The 14,484-nt window shown below is 42.5% G+C and overlaps 1 protein-coding gene across 1 annotated transcript in view; it reads right to left on the bottom strand.

Annotated features, from left to right (window-relative positions):
• Positions 1-14,484, bottom strand: part of DOCK5 (dedicator of cytokinesis 5) — a 64,827-nt gene continuing 50,343 nt past the window's right edge. Inside the window, exons 42-53 of the mRNA XM_009884152.1 lie at positions 12,247-12,328; positions 11,959-12,043; positions 11,104-11,156; positions 10,804-10,843; positions 10,462-10,638; positions 8,301-8,384; positions 7,350-7,487; positions 7,074-7,240; positions 6,109-6,286; positions 3,645-3,783; positions 2,059-2,174; positions 1-102 (exon numbers count right to left, since the gene is read on the bottom strand). Of these exons, the coding sequence (XP_009882454.1) occupies positions 1-102; positions 2,059-2,174; positions 3,645-3,783; positions 6,109-6,286; positions 7,074-7,240; positions 7,350-7,487; positions 8,301-8,384; positions 10,462-10,638; positions 10,804-10,843; positions 11,104-11,156; positions 11,959-12,043; positions 12,247-12,328 (1,361 nt within the window). The remainder of the gene's footprint in view (positions 103-2,058; positions 2,175-3,644; positions 3,784-6,108; positions 6,287-7,073; positions 7,241-7,349; positions 7,488-8,300; positions 8,385-10,461; positions 10,639-10,803; positions 10,844-11,103; positions 11,157-11,958; positions 12,044-12,246; positions 12,329-14,484) is intronic.

The following is a 14,484-nucleotide window of genomic DNA, read 5'->3' as shown; positions in this document are numbered from 1 at the left end:
TCACTGCAATCCTTGCTCTGAAGAGACAACGCTGGATTTTCTGGTTTTTGGCGGTGGAGGGGGAGGTTTGGATTCACGTCTGCTGGGTAGTGGTGGAGCAACCTGAGAAGGTAAAACAAAAACACAAAGAAAAATAAACTATTACTGGCAAGTTAATACCTTTTGCTTTACCAGACAAGAAATCCAAAAGGTCCTGTACTACCACGTTTCTTTCAGGACCAAGTCTTTGAAATCAGCCTCCCAGTACTACATGCAATCGATAGCAGGGGCAAACAAGGACACATCCCCAAGAGATAACAAAAGCAGATACATTTTAGTTGCTAGAATATGCTTTAGTTGCTTCTGACCTGCAGCCTGACTTTGAGACAGAGCCATTTGTCCCTCTCTCCCATCTTTTGTTTATCGGGAAGATGGCAAGAAACCCATTTCCCTCAAGGTTTCAAAATTCAACCATTTTTATCTTGCTGGTTTGATGAGTTGCACCAAGTAGGGGCCACAAGGATGTAAAATGCTTCTAAATCAGAGTGGTACCACTAACTCCACAAAACAGTAGCAAGTAAAGTTCTATTAAAGCAAGCCGCAGCCTTCCTGCCCAGCACAGGGGCTTGTAGGGCGTTTCTTGTTCTTGCAGAAAACTGCGGTAATGGGCTCTCTCAAGTTGGCTCTCTGCTCGTTTTAAGGGTTATCTGTAAACACATGAGATGTGAAAGGCCAGGTGAACTAGAAGCTTGTGTGGCTCACACCGCTTGCTTAGCCAAAACCGTCAAGATTTCAGTACTATTTTAACTGAAGGAGGACAGAGTCAACTTTACAACAAACAACGTAACAAACCCCTTCAGAAAATACTTTTATAATCTCTCTTTACAGCCCTTCGAATCCTTCTCCTTTGGCTGCAAGCCAAGGTCAATGTTGCAAGCCAGAACATGTTAGTAATGAGTTTTCTTACAACACTCAAGGGAAGGAGGCTCTTTTATTAATCCTCTTCAACCAGTGACTCCCACAGCATCACTAGAGCTGGCACATTTCTGCCATTCCCACCACCTACAGCAGCTACACTGCCCCTTTTCAGGGGCACAGTCAGTTCTGACCAAACAAAGGGCAAAGTAGGAACCCTCCTATTTACCCCAAGTTTCAAGGCTTTATGCCAGTGTCATCTCTCTCTAACAGAACTTCGCGATCAGCTATTATGTCGTCTTCCTGTGCTGTCACAGGTAACATATTTTGTTAAGTGTGATCATTCTTTAAATTCTTTTTGGTCAAATTCCAGTTCATCTCACTAAGGTACTCATAAATCCTCTTTGCAAATTGAAGTGGGGAAGACATCCATCCCTTTCACAGTTACAAAAGAATGCTTTCTGTCACTGCGCAAATGTACACAACTGCAGTCTCGTATCAGAAGCACCTACATTTCAGGGGCACATGAAACAATTCTGGTACCACGACCATGGTATTTGCATGTGAAGTATCTGCAAGCCATTTGGAATCCCATAGGGTAAGAAAAACATTAGTGATACAGCATTAAAAAAAAAAGTGGAATTTGATGTTCCTAGAAGGAAGCGAACTTCATGAAATCGAGAAAAAGGCTGTGGTTAGGATGGTGATATGATAGAGGCTGGTTTAAGTGACTAATGATGCATACCTTGAAAAATTAGATTCTTCTGAGCTGAGGACTCAAAAGGAGATATTTATCCTTTCTGAAAACATGTGATTTTTTCCCTTCTTTTTGAGGACCAGATTACTGTGCTATGTTATGTTGATCATGTTTTTGAAACTTTTCAATCATTGTGCTTGCTTGTTTTCAATATATCTTCCCACCCCCACACAGAGTTTTCCTAACCAAGGACAACACAACTCCCACTGGAAAGGAAAGGGACTCCACTTGAGAGCCTTCTCTTGAAGCAAAAAACTTTTTACTCTTTTGTGGTTTCAGGGAGTGTACCAGCAAAATGATTAGACAAGTTTCAAGTAGCACCACCCTAGAAGCAGCTTGGAAAATTCCACTGGTGTCTCTTTCTCAAAAGCTGTTTTCCAAAAAAGTGTCAGCTCTCATTTCCTCACCTCCACAGAGTTCCTCGGGTTGCTGTTCTCATAGGGTTTGCTCTTGGGCGGAGGTGGGGGTGGGGTACTCGGTAAGCTAGCAGTTGCCAGTCCATCAGCCTGCAACGAGGGAAAACCTAGAAGCAACAACAATGAGAAGACAAGACATTAAAGTAGGCGGAAAAGGAATGGGAAGTGGGATTGACCATGTAGAATTTTAAGGGAGAATCATTTAATATCTCATGCTTTCGATCTGCTAACAGTCAACCTGAATGGATACGTCGAGGGAAATACAACTGTGATTCTACTTTTAAGTTCAAAATGCCCAGAAGACTTCTGTCTTCACCGAATGAATCTAAGCTTATGTGAAAAATGCATGCCTGAGAGAACAGAAAATTGAATCCATTATCACATCCGCAATGTTCAGTGGGGTTTCCTTTCAGCCTGGGCCTCAACCTGAGAACTCTCTTTGATTTTAACTCCAGTTGATGGAGTAGATAAGTACCCAAACTTCAGAAGAATTCCTGGGAAGCTGTCCTGCTACTAACGGCAATTAAAACAACTTGCTAAGTAGAAGAGTGAGGTTTCACATTCCTTTCACAGATCTCTCTTCATACAGTATTCCTGCATTTGTTTGTGTTTCTGGTTGTCTCCCCACGTCGTCCCCCACCCCAATACATATTTTTTGGTTTTAATCCTCTCACAACAGTTTTCTGAGAGTTTAGTTCATTACCTACACTGGATTCTGAATTTATATCCACATAAAAGGAAGAACAGTCAGGTCCTACATGTGAACTTCTGCTCCTCTAATAAAAGAGCAGCAGAGTGAGAAATGCAACGGCAAGCAAGGAAGTTGTCAGTGGTGACGTTACAGTTGTTTTTTTACCTTTGCCATATTTATACGGTGCTTTAGAGTTAACTACAGAGCTTACTGGATATACAAACTGTGCAGATTATTCCTTTTGCTAATTCTTCAAGATAAATTCCTTCTCTTTCAGGTGTTAACATTCATTACCTGAGTTACCAAACTGCAGAGTAACTTCTCCTAAAACTTTTTGCCACGTGATGGGAGTTATTGTTCATTAATTAACACAGCCTTCACGGCTTGCCCAGAAAATTTAGCCATAGACCTGATCAGAAATACCATGCTGGTATGCAGCTCCACCCAGCAAATTCACAGAAGATATTCCTCTATGATGTGCTGTAATCACCTGACCCGATACATTTGCAAGCATCTACACTGATGGCATGTGATGTTCCCCTTGAGGTTTACTACACCTCCTCATAAGTCAATCCAGGAGAAAGGAAAGAAACTGAGTAAGATAAAAATTGTTCTCTGGGATTCATCTGATATACTAATTTTAACAAGTGATATATAAGTCATAAGTATGATCGTAGTGTCTTTGATAACACGGCCAAATTCTGTTATCTGACAAAAAAGTCTACAAACATTGACGCCCCAGATCACGTTCTGTGAACTACTTCAGAGCAGTTCTTCCCTCCCTCCCTCCCTCCCCAGTGAGGTTACCTCAGCAAATATATCGCAATGCCTACTACTGCAGATACTGCCCTGAAGGATGTGGCAACCGCTCTGTAATAGAACTTACTTTGGGTTCTTGGGGTTTTGGGAGTGATGGGTGGCGGGCTGCAAGGCGTTGGTTGCTGGAGTGAAGAACCCTGAAGTAAAGTCAGTCTGTTGTCTCCTAATTGAAGACTCTTTGGCCTTTGTGCTTTCCCCGACGTGCCCTGGTTGAAACAAAGAGCAAATGAAACCTTTAGAAGCCAGGAAGGTTGCTGCACACGTATCAGATCATCAGAGCTGTCACAAAGGCATCACCACGCTCCAGAAAAGCCACACGCAAGAGAGAAAGGTGCATTCAAGTGAAACGTTAAGAGTGAAACCACGGCACTGGCTAAGCCGGGTCAAAAGGCGTATGCTGTGCTCCTACGACACATCTAGTTTTCTGTGGGACCTTAATAACTGGGTAGCAACAGCTAACTGTTTGTAACAACCTTAGTGCATTAATTAAGGCAGCAAGACGCCAGGCTGAAAAATTGCTGCATTTGACTAGCAATCCTGTGAGCAAATTCGGGGGGAAAAAAGTCTTTCCAAGAAGAAAAAAAAAAAAGATGAAATTCTGAGTGCAAGTCAGGAGTGCCAGTATCATCCAGCTCCTTAGGGCTGGGAAACAAGTCTATTGCAGGCTTTCCAGAGCAAACCCCTTGCATGTGGGACTTGGGAGATGTTCCAGTTCCTTCCAGTGTCACGTGTCCTCTGTGCTCTTCACTAAAATCATGAGACCCTCTGAATACGGTCCCAAGAGTCCAGTGTACGAATATTAATGTCCTTTTAAATATTAATTTATTGCTTTACAGAGAAGGCTGTCACTTTTACAGATTAATTCCTCATCATTAAGCAGTTCAGTATTTCTCACTGTGCAGAAGGGACCACACATCGATGTACGGTGAATATAAAACAAGGACCAAAGCTGCTGGACATGCAGCAAACCTTTGGTTCCCTCTGGCTTTCCAGCTCCCAAGTAGCTTAGTCAAGAGCTGCAGAAAATCAGTCTGTCCAATTCTTGCGCTGCATGAGGCAGCTCTGGAACAGACCAGCTATAAAAACCAGCTTTCTCCGCACTTCGCAATGTTCTTCAGCATGAATATAACCCTTAACTGCTCATTCACCTAGTAAGCTGATCACACACGTAATCTGCCCTCAGAGACATGGGGGAGAGGGGAGGGTGGGTGTTCTCTTTCGCATCTCTCAGCTCTCTGCAATGCAAAGTCTTGGACAGACATGCCTCACTGTCCTAGTGAACTGGTCCATACAAATGGGCTTTCTCCCAGGTCTTTTCCCTCTAGTTTTACTTAATAAAGCGATCGGCAGCTGACATGACAGTTTGTGGGTTAAACCCACTTCATTCTTCCAGAAGCAGAGGGCCAGACCTCCCGAACCACTAGTATTTACAACCCCGGGTTTTCCTCTTGAGTGGAAAGCCTGTCGATACCAAATGACATGATTCTAGAACCACAGTTCCCCTTCTTATAAATATTCTGCAGACTGCAAGTACTGGAGCATCACTCAGATTTGATGCGAATTCCTGAATATATAGCAGCATAACCTGTTCCTGCCAGATTCAGTTGAGATCTTGGGAGGGAAAGGGAACCAGAAGAACTCACATTTTCTCATTATTTATGCAGCCCACAGTAAGTCAAATTAGTATCACTGAGCCACCAGCTTAAATACTCAGGTGCCTAATTCTCACACAGTCTCTGATAGTGTAACATAGTCTTAGCATAAATCAGGGTAATACTCCAAGGTCATACCACTCTACTTCTGGGCTAAAAGTTCTCTGTTTGTATTAGGTGATCATTCCGAATCCCACTGTCAACCTGAATGCCCAACAGTCTCCAACATATTTCTTGTTACAGCACTCCTGTGGGGGTATAGATTCTCTTTTATTTCTCTTTTGAAAATAATTTGCTCAAGGAGTAAACTCTCCTGCCCTCACGCAGGAGGTCCGGAGCAGGGTGCAGACGTAGAAGAACCAGTTTCAAAGTCCCAAGCTGGTGACCTGACTACCAGACCATCTTTTTTCAACTCCCCAATCTATCAAACTGATCTTCACTTTGCAGTACTTTGATTTGTGCAGTGATGCTGACTGATAGCAGCTGAACATCTGGCTTGCCAGCTGGATTTCTGAGTGGGCTCGCAGTATCTGCTTGCTCCAAGAAAAACAGGACAATTCTACATTGTGCTGAGTGCATCACGCAGTCCTTCACTCCTCCAAGAAATGAGAGCCCTGAGCACCTAGATGAAACATCGGTGCCTCGTGCTTCCAGTTTGTACCTTACGCCAAACTGCAGTTCTGTCTGTGACACAAGTTTTCCAAATAAAAAAGTACGAATTACTCAGATGACCAAGGCTTTTGGTATTTGGACCCCTCCCGCTACTTAATGAAGTTCCCAATGACAAGCATGGCTGGAAGCAATGGAAACACTAAAATCTCCTGCTGTGGATTTTATTATTTTTATCTTTTTTTTTTTATCTTTTTTTTTTTCTTTTACCATTTTGGAAGTCAGTTCCGTTTCTGGCTCCTTCTCTACAATAACCTGAGACTTGCTAATACTCCAGTCCTTCCGCTTGAGTTTGTTAATCCGGTTATCACCATCATCTTTCGTGGGCAGTTCCTCAGCTCTGGAAGCTGTTGATATTCTTCTCTCCAAAAGAGGCTCCAGAACAGATCTGTGGCCCACACCGAAAGAGTGAAAAAACATGAAACATGAGTCCATCAGAAATTTAAAGTGCTGTCTGTTAAAAAGCTCTGCTCTCTCAGTTTGCATAAGAGATTAATGTGAAAAACTGAGTTATGACCATGGAATTTTCAGTGAGATTTGTACTCTTAAGTTACCCTAGCAATTTTGAGTATAATGCCCTACGTACCAAATACAGCGTGATCTACTTGGGAAGGAGCCAGACCCGCATTTTATGCTGAACGCTTCCCCCGAGCCTGCTGTGTGACCTTGAGCAAGTCCCCCAGACTCCCCGGCTGTCACAAATGCAAACTAGATGTACAGAGAAGTAACCTCAGGAAATGTTTCCAAGTGTGGCAGCTCCTTTTAATGACATGTATGCAGCTGCAAACAGGTCGGTGGAACAAGTACCATATGACCATGCGCCTCTTTGCAGACCACATTAAACTACATTCCCTTGTAGTATCTTACACCTCTGGTTTTCAGCATTCCTGGGAAACAGAAATAGTCTGCATCTGAAATACACTGCCTCCGTCCCTCTTCATCACGTAGACAACTAGGACTCCAGAGACAGAGTGGGTTCAATTCCCAGAACTACCCCTACCTGTGCTTAAAACTCCCTATCCGTAAAATGGAATAATAATATTGGCCTCCACTTAAAGTTTTCAATGGTAGGTGTTACTATTGTGCATGGAACAAACCTTCATTTTAAGATTAACTAATTCCAGCAAAGGCATATTCCCACTCTTGTAAATCACATGTAAAGGCCGATTACTAACCCGTCTGAACCTGGCCTGGAGGAAGTGCTATCAGATGACGTGGAAGATGTAGAGACCACAGAAGACGCCACAGATGTGACCGAGAGCCGTCTCAGCGTGGAAGACATGATATAGGGCAACACGACAGAGCCGGACCTGCTCTGTTTCCTCTCGGTGAGGGAGGGAGGCTGCAGACAAATACGCTTGTGGTAAGTCATGTAACACCAACTCACAAGTGGGAAAGGGGAAAAGTTGTGTTTCTTTAAGGCAAAACACTAAACAACCAGGTACACTTACCAAAGTTATGACACCATACTGCTTCTCCACCTTCTTCTTCAGCTCTTTGAAACAGGCTGTCAGTCTGTCATGTAAAGGCTTCAGCTGTTCCGTCAGCTTCTCACCATGGATCCTAATCCCTTCTGCCAACAACGGCATCTGAAAGGAGGAACAAAATTAAGCTACAGAAGGACAAATCAACTCTCCTGTTCCAGGAAGGAATTTTCTCCACGTTACACATCTCAGATACAATCAGAAGACTTAAAGCAACGTGTTTTAAGCTTGCAGAGGCAAAAAAAGCAATCATACAGTATGGGAGCTCAGCTACTGACTCGTAACTTGTGACACTGTAGTAACTTCACTGTTTGTTGTTTGTTTGAACTTCATGTGCCCACGAAACATGAACACTTTCCCCATCTATACCTACGGTTCTCTCTTCCCTACTCAGATTCTATATTCTCCTTTGGAAAACAGAGCAGGTTAAATGTTGGAGCATCACTTCTTAGCCCCCAAAGCTGTACGATTTAGGTGAGGTAGCTTTAACTGGGTTCTCTTATATGGAAATATGTCGAAACTGGCCTGCAGGGATGCAATCTGCATTACCAAAAAACCAAGGCAATTTTTTATTGCCATGCAGGTCAAAATAGACAACTTTCAATGGTCAGACTGACAAAACATTAGGCCTGTCGGTTTCATGAAAAGGTAACAGATATTTTGTTATGCTCATAAAGAAAAAAAATCTATGCCACATTGGCAAATATTCCAGAATGCCATTCCAGAGCAGCCCGAGGTACGTGGAACAGTCGAGGCCACAATTTTAGAACAGGACATTTTCCTCAAAATAAAAACCAACTGTACACACATCCAGCCTGTTCTTGTACTATTTATCTGCTTTATCTCTCCAAAACAATGATGCTGGAAAAACCATCTGCACTCATACGTAGTGCTTCCCCGTCTTGCCCAGTATGATACCTGTAGAGCAATTAGTTGCTTAAGCAGTTCAATTTTATCTTGGTCTTCAGGATGTTCTTGAAGATACTTCTCTGTGAAAAAGGCCTGAAAGCAAAGAGAAAAGATGACATAAACACTATGTTGCTTTCACAGCTCACTCTGAGTGAAGGATCCCTGTACTTTAAAAGCAATTAATTGGCATTGTTCCTCACAGCAAAGTTTGTTTTTATCTCCCTGACACAAAGCTGAGGGACAAAGAATCATTTGTTGAGAACTGGGAAGAAAAGAGACTTTTTTTTATAAAATACAACTCAAATTTTACTATTTTTTCAGTGAACACTGCTATGTAGAACAAGTTACTTCATCGAAAGGGTTTTCTTCAATTCCAATTCCCTTCCCATAGACAGTATTGATTTGAATAGCCGAGGTTACACTACTCGTTGCTCTAACGCGAGTAGCAGATCCAGCTTCCGAGTTCTCACTTCTAAAAGCCTCTTTCATTTTTAGCATTCTGTGACCTACAGCACACAATGACACGCAAAGCGCCTCGGCTGCAGAAAGGTGACCAGGGCATCTCCTGCCCGCAACTTCCTTAAGCTCCATCATTTAAGCCCTTAAGTACAACATTTTCACATGGGGCTTGTTACAAAAATGCAGTAGAAATAAAGACTGTGGTGAGAGTTTGACTCACAGTTTGATTCAACAAAGCACCTTTATTCTACACTTCTTATGTGTTTACCTTTAATCAACAGAATCTGGTATCGGTTTAGAGCTGAACAAACACAAGTACACTTTCCTGGACTGAAGCCTTAAAATTGTGCCAATTCACATTGTGCGCTACAGCGTATTGCGCTGAAATGTCTCCCAATTCCTGGTCAGAAGAATTTAATTTTTCTTTTTCCTAGATAAAATCCCTAATAATTTTTCATTTGGTTTTAAAACGCCTCTCTGATCTATTTCAGCCTCTGCATATATTTCTTAGTTCTGCATTCCATTAACCGGACTGTATGCACAAGTGTTTATAGGCCTGGTGGTATGACTCTGAAAAAGGCTGATGTCAAGAGGAGGTTAGCCTGGGAAAGGACTGCCGGAGAGGTCCCAGCGGATTTTTCTTGAAAGTGTTTAATTATTGCAAGAAGAAAGCGCATGTTAAAAATGCAGACTTCGGCTTTTGGCTACAATGAAACAATTAAAACTCAAGATTTTAGCCGCCCACAAAAGCCAAATGTTCTGTACTGTTCTTCAGCTGAAATAGGAAAATATGAACCAGAAATGAGTATTTCCAGATGTGGTTACAGATACTTTGTGTTTCCTAGTTTTAACTGCTTTCCCACTTTCGTAATTCTAAACTTTATGTCAACCTTAATTCATAAAATGGGAGGATTTAGGGCCAAATTCAGCCCTGGCAAAGTATGCAACCCCTCTGGAATCAGCAGAGTTAGACCCCAGACAAATCAGACCCTCTCCCAGTTAACTTTTGCACTTCATTTCATGTGACTGGAATACATCTGAGAAGAATAAAATGTGTTTTAACACCATCCATTCAGTTTATGAAAATAAGCAATATATTTTGTGCTGGGAATACTATCATTAGATACTGGGAATAAACAGCTTAAGTTAAACATCGCAAAAAAGGAAGAATGTACAGTGTTCAACTGAAGTCAACTGAGTAAACCCGGATAGGAAAGACTGCTTTTCTTTCCTGAAATATATGGTCTTTGCCGCAAGACTCCAAAAACAGATTACCTGCTGGGAAGAGAAATCCTCATTTGCCTTACCATTCTACGTTAATGCAGTGGAGAAATGTTAGGTTTTTTTGCTTTTCGTTGTTACTCGCACCATTCATTGGGCTGACTAAGCACCCCAATGCCCCCACGAGGCAGGATCATGTTGTTATCGCCCCTGTAAATGGGGCCCAAAAGAGCTGGATCATTCAGCTCTGTGGCAACGCACAGCACTAAAACTAAACACCAAAGATGCGGGGGTTTTCCACCTTGCAGTCTAGGGGAAATCTTTGTTCTTTCCTCCTCTTCGTTGAGCTCTGAACACACAGATACAGCTACAGAACGCACTCTATCTGAGTAACAGCTGAAAACTGAACTTGAACTCCCCATGTTTCAAATCCAGTTCTTCAACACTGCAGAGGTCAACAGACTGAGCTACAGATAAATGTGAAAAAGACCTTTTCATAGTTGGTATATCCCCCCATGACCGCTGGGTCCACAATCCCATTCAGGAGCATAGAGAGAGGATGTACAGGAAGACTCCGGTCCCAGACGTGCTGTTGGACAATGTTGCTGATTTTCTCATTGGTCAGCTCCATCGTTTCTATGGCGTTCTGCAAGGGGCTGATCTCTTCCTGATGGAAAGAAGAAACAATAAACCTTCATTTGCCTCTACTGAACATGAAGTTAAGTAACTCCTCGTCTATGAATAGCAGCCCAACAGTCTCCAGCAGAGGATTTTGAACCCCCTGTGCTAACTATCTTACCATTCAGAGATGAGTGCAAGAATGAGCTTATACCTTAACCTGAAGGAACAACAGTTTAGGACTTGGCTGCTGACTGGAGTATGTTACAGAAGTAACCACTCTCCCAAGCATTATAAAGTCCATATAGAACTTTGTAGCCTAGGGTAGAGCTGTCTGCAGAATGACATAAAAGGACAAGTACATCAAAGAAGATACACATTTGCTTTTAACTGAAGCTGAAATTATTGGTGTACCACATCCAACAGTGGAAGGAGTGGTAGTCCTAACTGTTGCAAGACACTCTACTCCACGAAAGATTGGAGGGATGAGACCCAGCCCATATGCAGAACTCACCGTTGTAATCTGTTTGACTTCAATTTGTAGGTTCTCCTTTCTATCCACATATTCTAGTTAGAGAAGGAAAATATTCCAAGATGTAAGCAAAATATTGGGCTTGCAATTCAATTCTCTTCTGCGGTAGAGCACGGAACCAGGCTTCCAGCACTAGCTGGCAGGACTTACACAGTGCCTTTCACCTTCGCTAGCTGGGATGGAACCCAGTGGTTTTGGCAACAAATACCACCTCTACTATTTAACTGGTATCAGCATTAGCAGCAGTAGGCTGTTATCTTCCAGGTGGACCACTACTAGCAGGACTGTGGTTATGGCATATTTAGCCAGTTATATGCAACTTGCCCAACCACTATACATGAGCAACAGTATAGCTCGTAGGCAGCAAGGAAACGTGTGACTACACTACATCCAAGGCTCACTCTCCACTACAAATCTTAAAAGTTGGCCTGAAGTTGAACTGACACTTCACGGTTAGAGGCTGGCCTCCTTAAGGATGGCTACTTCATCCACAGTCCACCAGACACACAGCTGCACTCGGTAGGAAGCTGCAGCTAGCACAGTATTTATGGATCCCAGACCAAGGATTTTGAACATTACAACTTCAGCTATGGAGCCCCTTGACTCTTGACTTGACTTTTGTGTGAAAGCACATTGGCTTTATGTAAAGATCACAATGTGAAGTACAGCCCTTTGCTTTTCCTATAGTTTAACAGAAAAACTCCATTGCAACAGGTAGAGGAAAGAAATTGTGACAGTGCTGTTCAAAATGTCATCAACAAAACAAATAAATGCATAGAACCATTTTCCCATAGCACAGACACCCAAGCCAGCTGGCCACAGAAGTAAAGGACTCACAGCAAACTCATTGTCTGGATCTTTTTCTCCTTTCCTGACTGGTCGTGAGTGCGTGAACTGCTGTACCTCGTTTGCTCTGTAGTAGCTAGAAAGAAGCAGAGTAAATGGTGAGATTTCTTACCTCTCATCCTCCTTACATAAATGTTGTTCTGTTTCCTCTCAAGAACAACCAACTTTAAACTGGACTGTGAAACAAATTTACAGAAGACACAAAGACACTCCACCTTGTGCCAAGGGTAGTTGAGAAAAATATGGTGGAAATATTGAGGAAAAAGGAAAAGGAATTACTTTAAGATCTGTTCAGGAACCGGTTTATCTTTATAATTTGGTGGCAGATTCATCACAGGCTTCACAATAAAGCACTGCACATCTGAGCAGCTATAGTTAAGGATGAAAAACTATGAATCTTTAGGGAAAACAGGAGAGGGAGAGAAATACCCTTCCTGTTTTCATTGATTGTCAGACTTCTCAACAATCCCCTGTGCTCTTGTCATGTTTGAAGAAAAATACTTGCTAGTTCATCAACAATCACAGGCATTATATTGCTTCTTTTAGTTTGTATGCTACTCATGATCTAAAAGCCCCAAAACGTAAGGGCTGTAAGAATACTTCCAACTATTGAAAATCCCTGGTGAAACGCTTGGGAAGCCTGGGTGCTACCGATTCCTACTTTGGGGACTGGAAAACAAGATCCAGTACTCAGTTCTGTAATGGATGCATCTGTCTCTTCTCTCTCCCCCACCACCTCATAGTTATTTGTCAGATTATTCCAGTACAGTGAAGCTGCCCCTCCCTCCCAATTTTTAGATCAATAAAGCTAACTGAAGAAAGTATTAGTGAATATCTACCTCATCTTCAGCTTTTACACCTCTGAACCATGACAGAAATTTATAAAAAAAAAAAAAAAATTAGTACTAGCATCCCCAGGCACAACAGCTTACTATGTTGTTCCTCCAGAGTTGTTTCAAGGACTGTATTGAAGGCTTTACAGAAGTAAAAATCCGTATGGAAGAGTAAAGCATAAGCAATTTGACCCACATTAACAGATTATTTCTGTGATTCACCTGCCAGTTGCACTCTGAAGTGGCAAGGCTTTACTGGTGGGTAGTGCAGCCCCCTACATCCTCTATTTCGCTCAGGGTAGTTCTAAACAGTATTTGGAAAGCAAAGGCAAGGTCATTCTGCCCGCACCGAAGAGCCAGCTGGATACTAGCCAAACCTGAACCCAAAACCGCATAGCCACATTAGATCAAGCACGGAGCCCAAGCTAATATATTCCTTCTCTCAGGAGAGCTTATTAGCTTGGGCTTCGTGCCACGCTAAGCACGCTATACAGCGCCTAGTGCCCAACCGGTGGAGGACTAGTCTGGTCAACCGCGTGGGCATTCCCCGAGAGCGGGTACAGCCCAATTCGTACCTCCGGTAAACTGTTATGAAACAGCCAAAGGAAGAACAAGGCATTTGATCATAAAAGAGCGAGGAAGCAGCTTCTGAGCAAAAGCAAAAAGGAGCCTGAGACAAAGGAGGTTAAAAAAGCATGAAATGAAAACAAACTACAGAACCATCCACTCCTGCCTAATACAACAGTGACTCGGGCACTCAAACTCCTCATCTTTACAGAAGGTGTTTGTAAGAGTCCGAGAAGAACCTGTACCAAATCCAAGCTATGCAGCTGCTCCCCTTTATAATGGGGCTATGCCAAAGACCCGGAACCAAACACCCCCAAACTTTTGGAAGAGTTCAGATCTGGATCCAAATTTTGCAGTTCAGGTTCATCTTGAGCCAAAAAACATTAGAACAAACACAAACAGATGCAAAGGAAGTAGCTGAAACAAAGCAGCAACAGAAGAGGCATTTTTTGATACCAAGTTTGGTCTTGAATGAATTTTAATTTCCTATGTGGATTTAGTGCTTGGCAGGCTTACTGCAAGGGAAGCATCTGGTATCACTGCTTCAGTTGTGCCTTCGTACACAGACTTTTAAGGCCAAAATGGACCACCAGATTCTCTGGTCTGGCCTGCATAACACTGGCCTGGATAACACAGCCCAGTAACTTGGTTTTTACTGATGTACATCTTCCAGAAGCACATCTGCTATTGACTGGAAGTCACAAACAAGAACCTGAAGCATCTTGACTAGGTTGCACTCCACGATGCTCACAATTAAGAGAAAGAGGATCTTTAGCGTAGTGGTGTGCTGTGTCACACAGTCTAGAGTCCCACCAGCATAAAGAAAATATAAATTAAAAAAACCCACAACCAACCAGAAGGGCTGTTCAAACAAAAACTTTCATCACTGTAAATAATCACTTCACACTTCTTACAAAGTGTCTTCTAGTGAAAAAAAAAAAACCAACTCAGCCACTTCATAAATGCTTGTTAACTTCAAGCAAGAAAAGAGCATACTTCCACTTTCATTATATCCCACTTTCACCGCCTGTATTTTACCTCTTGCACCTAGAAATACCCAACTGGATCCATCACACATATAATACAGCAGTCAGCACCACCTGCTTGAGAAGGCAGC

This window comes from Charadrius vociferus, unplaced genomic scaffold (assembly GCF_000708025.1).
Source record: "Charadrius vociferus isolate BGI_N301 unplaced genomic scaffold, ASM70802v2 scaffold384, whole genome shotgun sequence".
Classification (NCBI taxonomy): Eukaryota; Metazoa; Chordata; class Aves; order Charadriiformes; family Charadriidae; genus Charadrius; species Charadrius vociferus.
The sequence above is the reverse complement of the archived record's forward strand: the minus strand, read 5'-3'. Positions and strand labels throughout refer to the sequence as shown.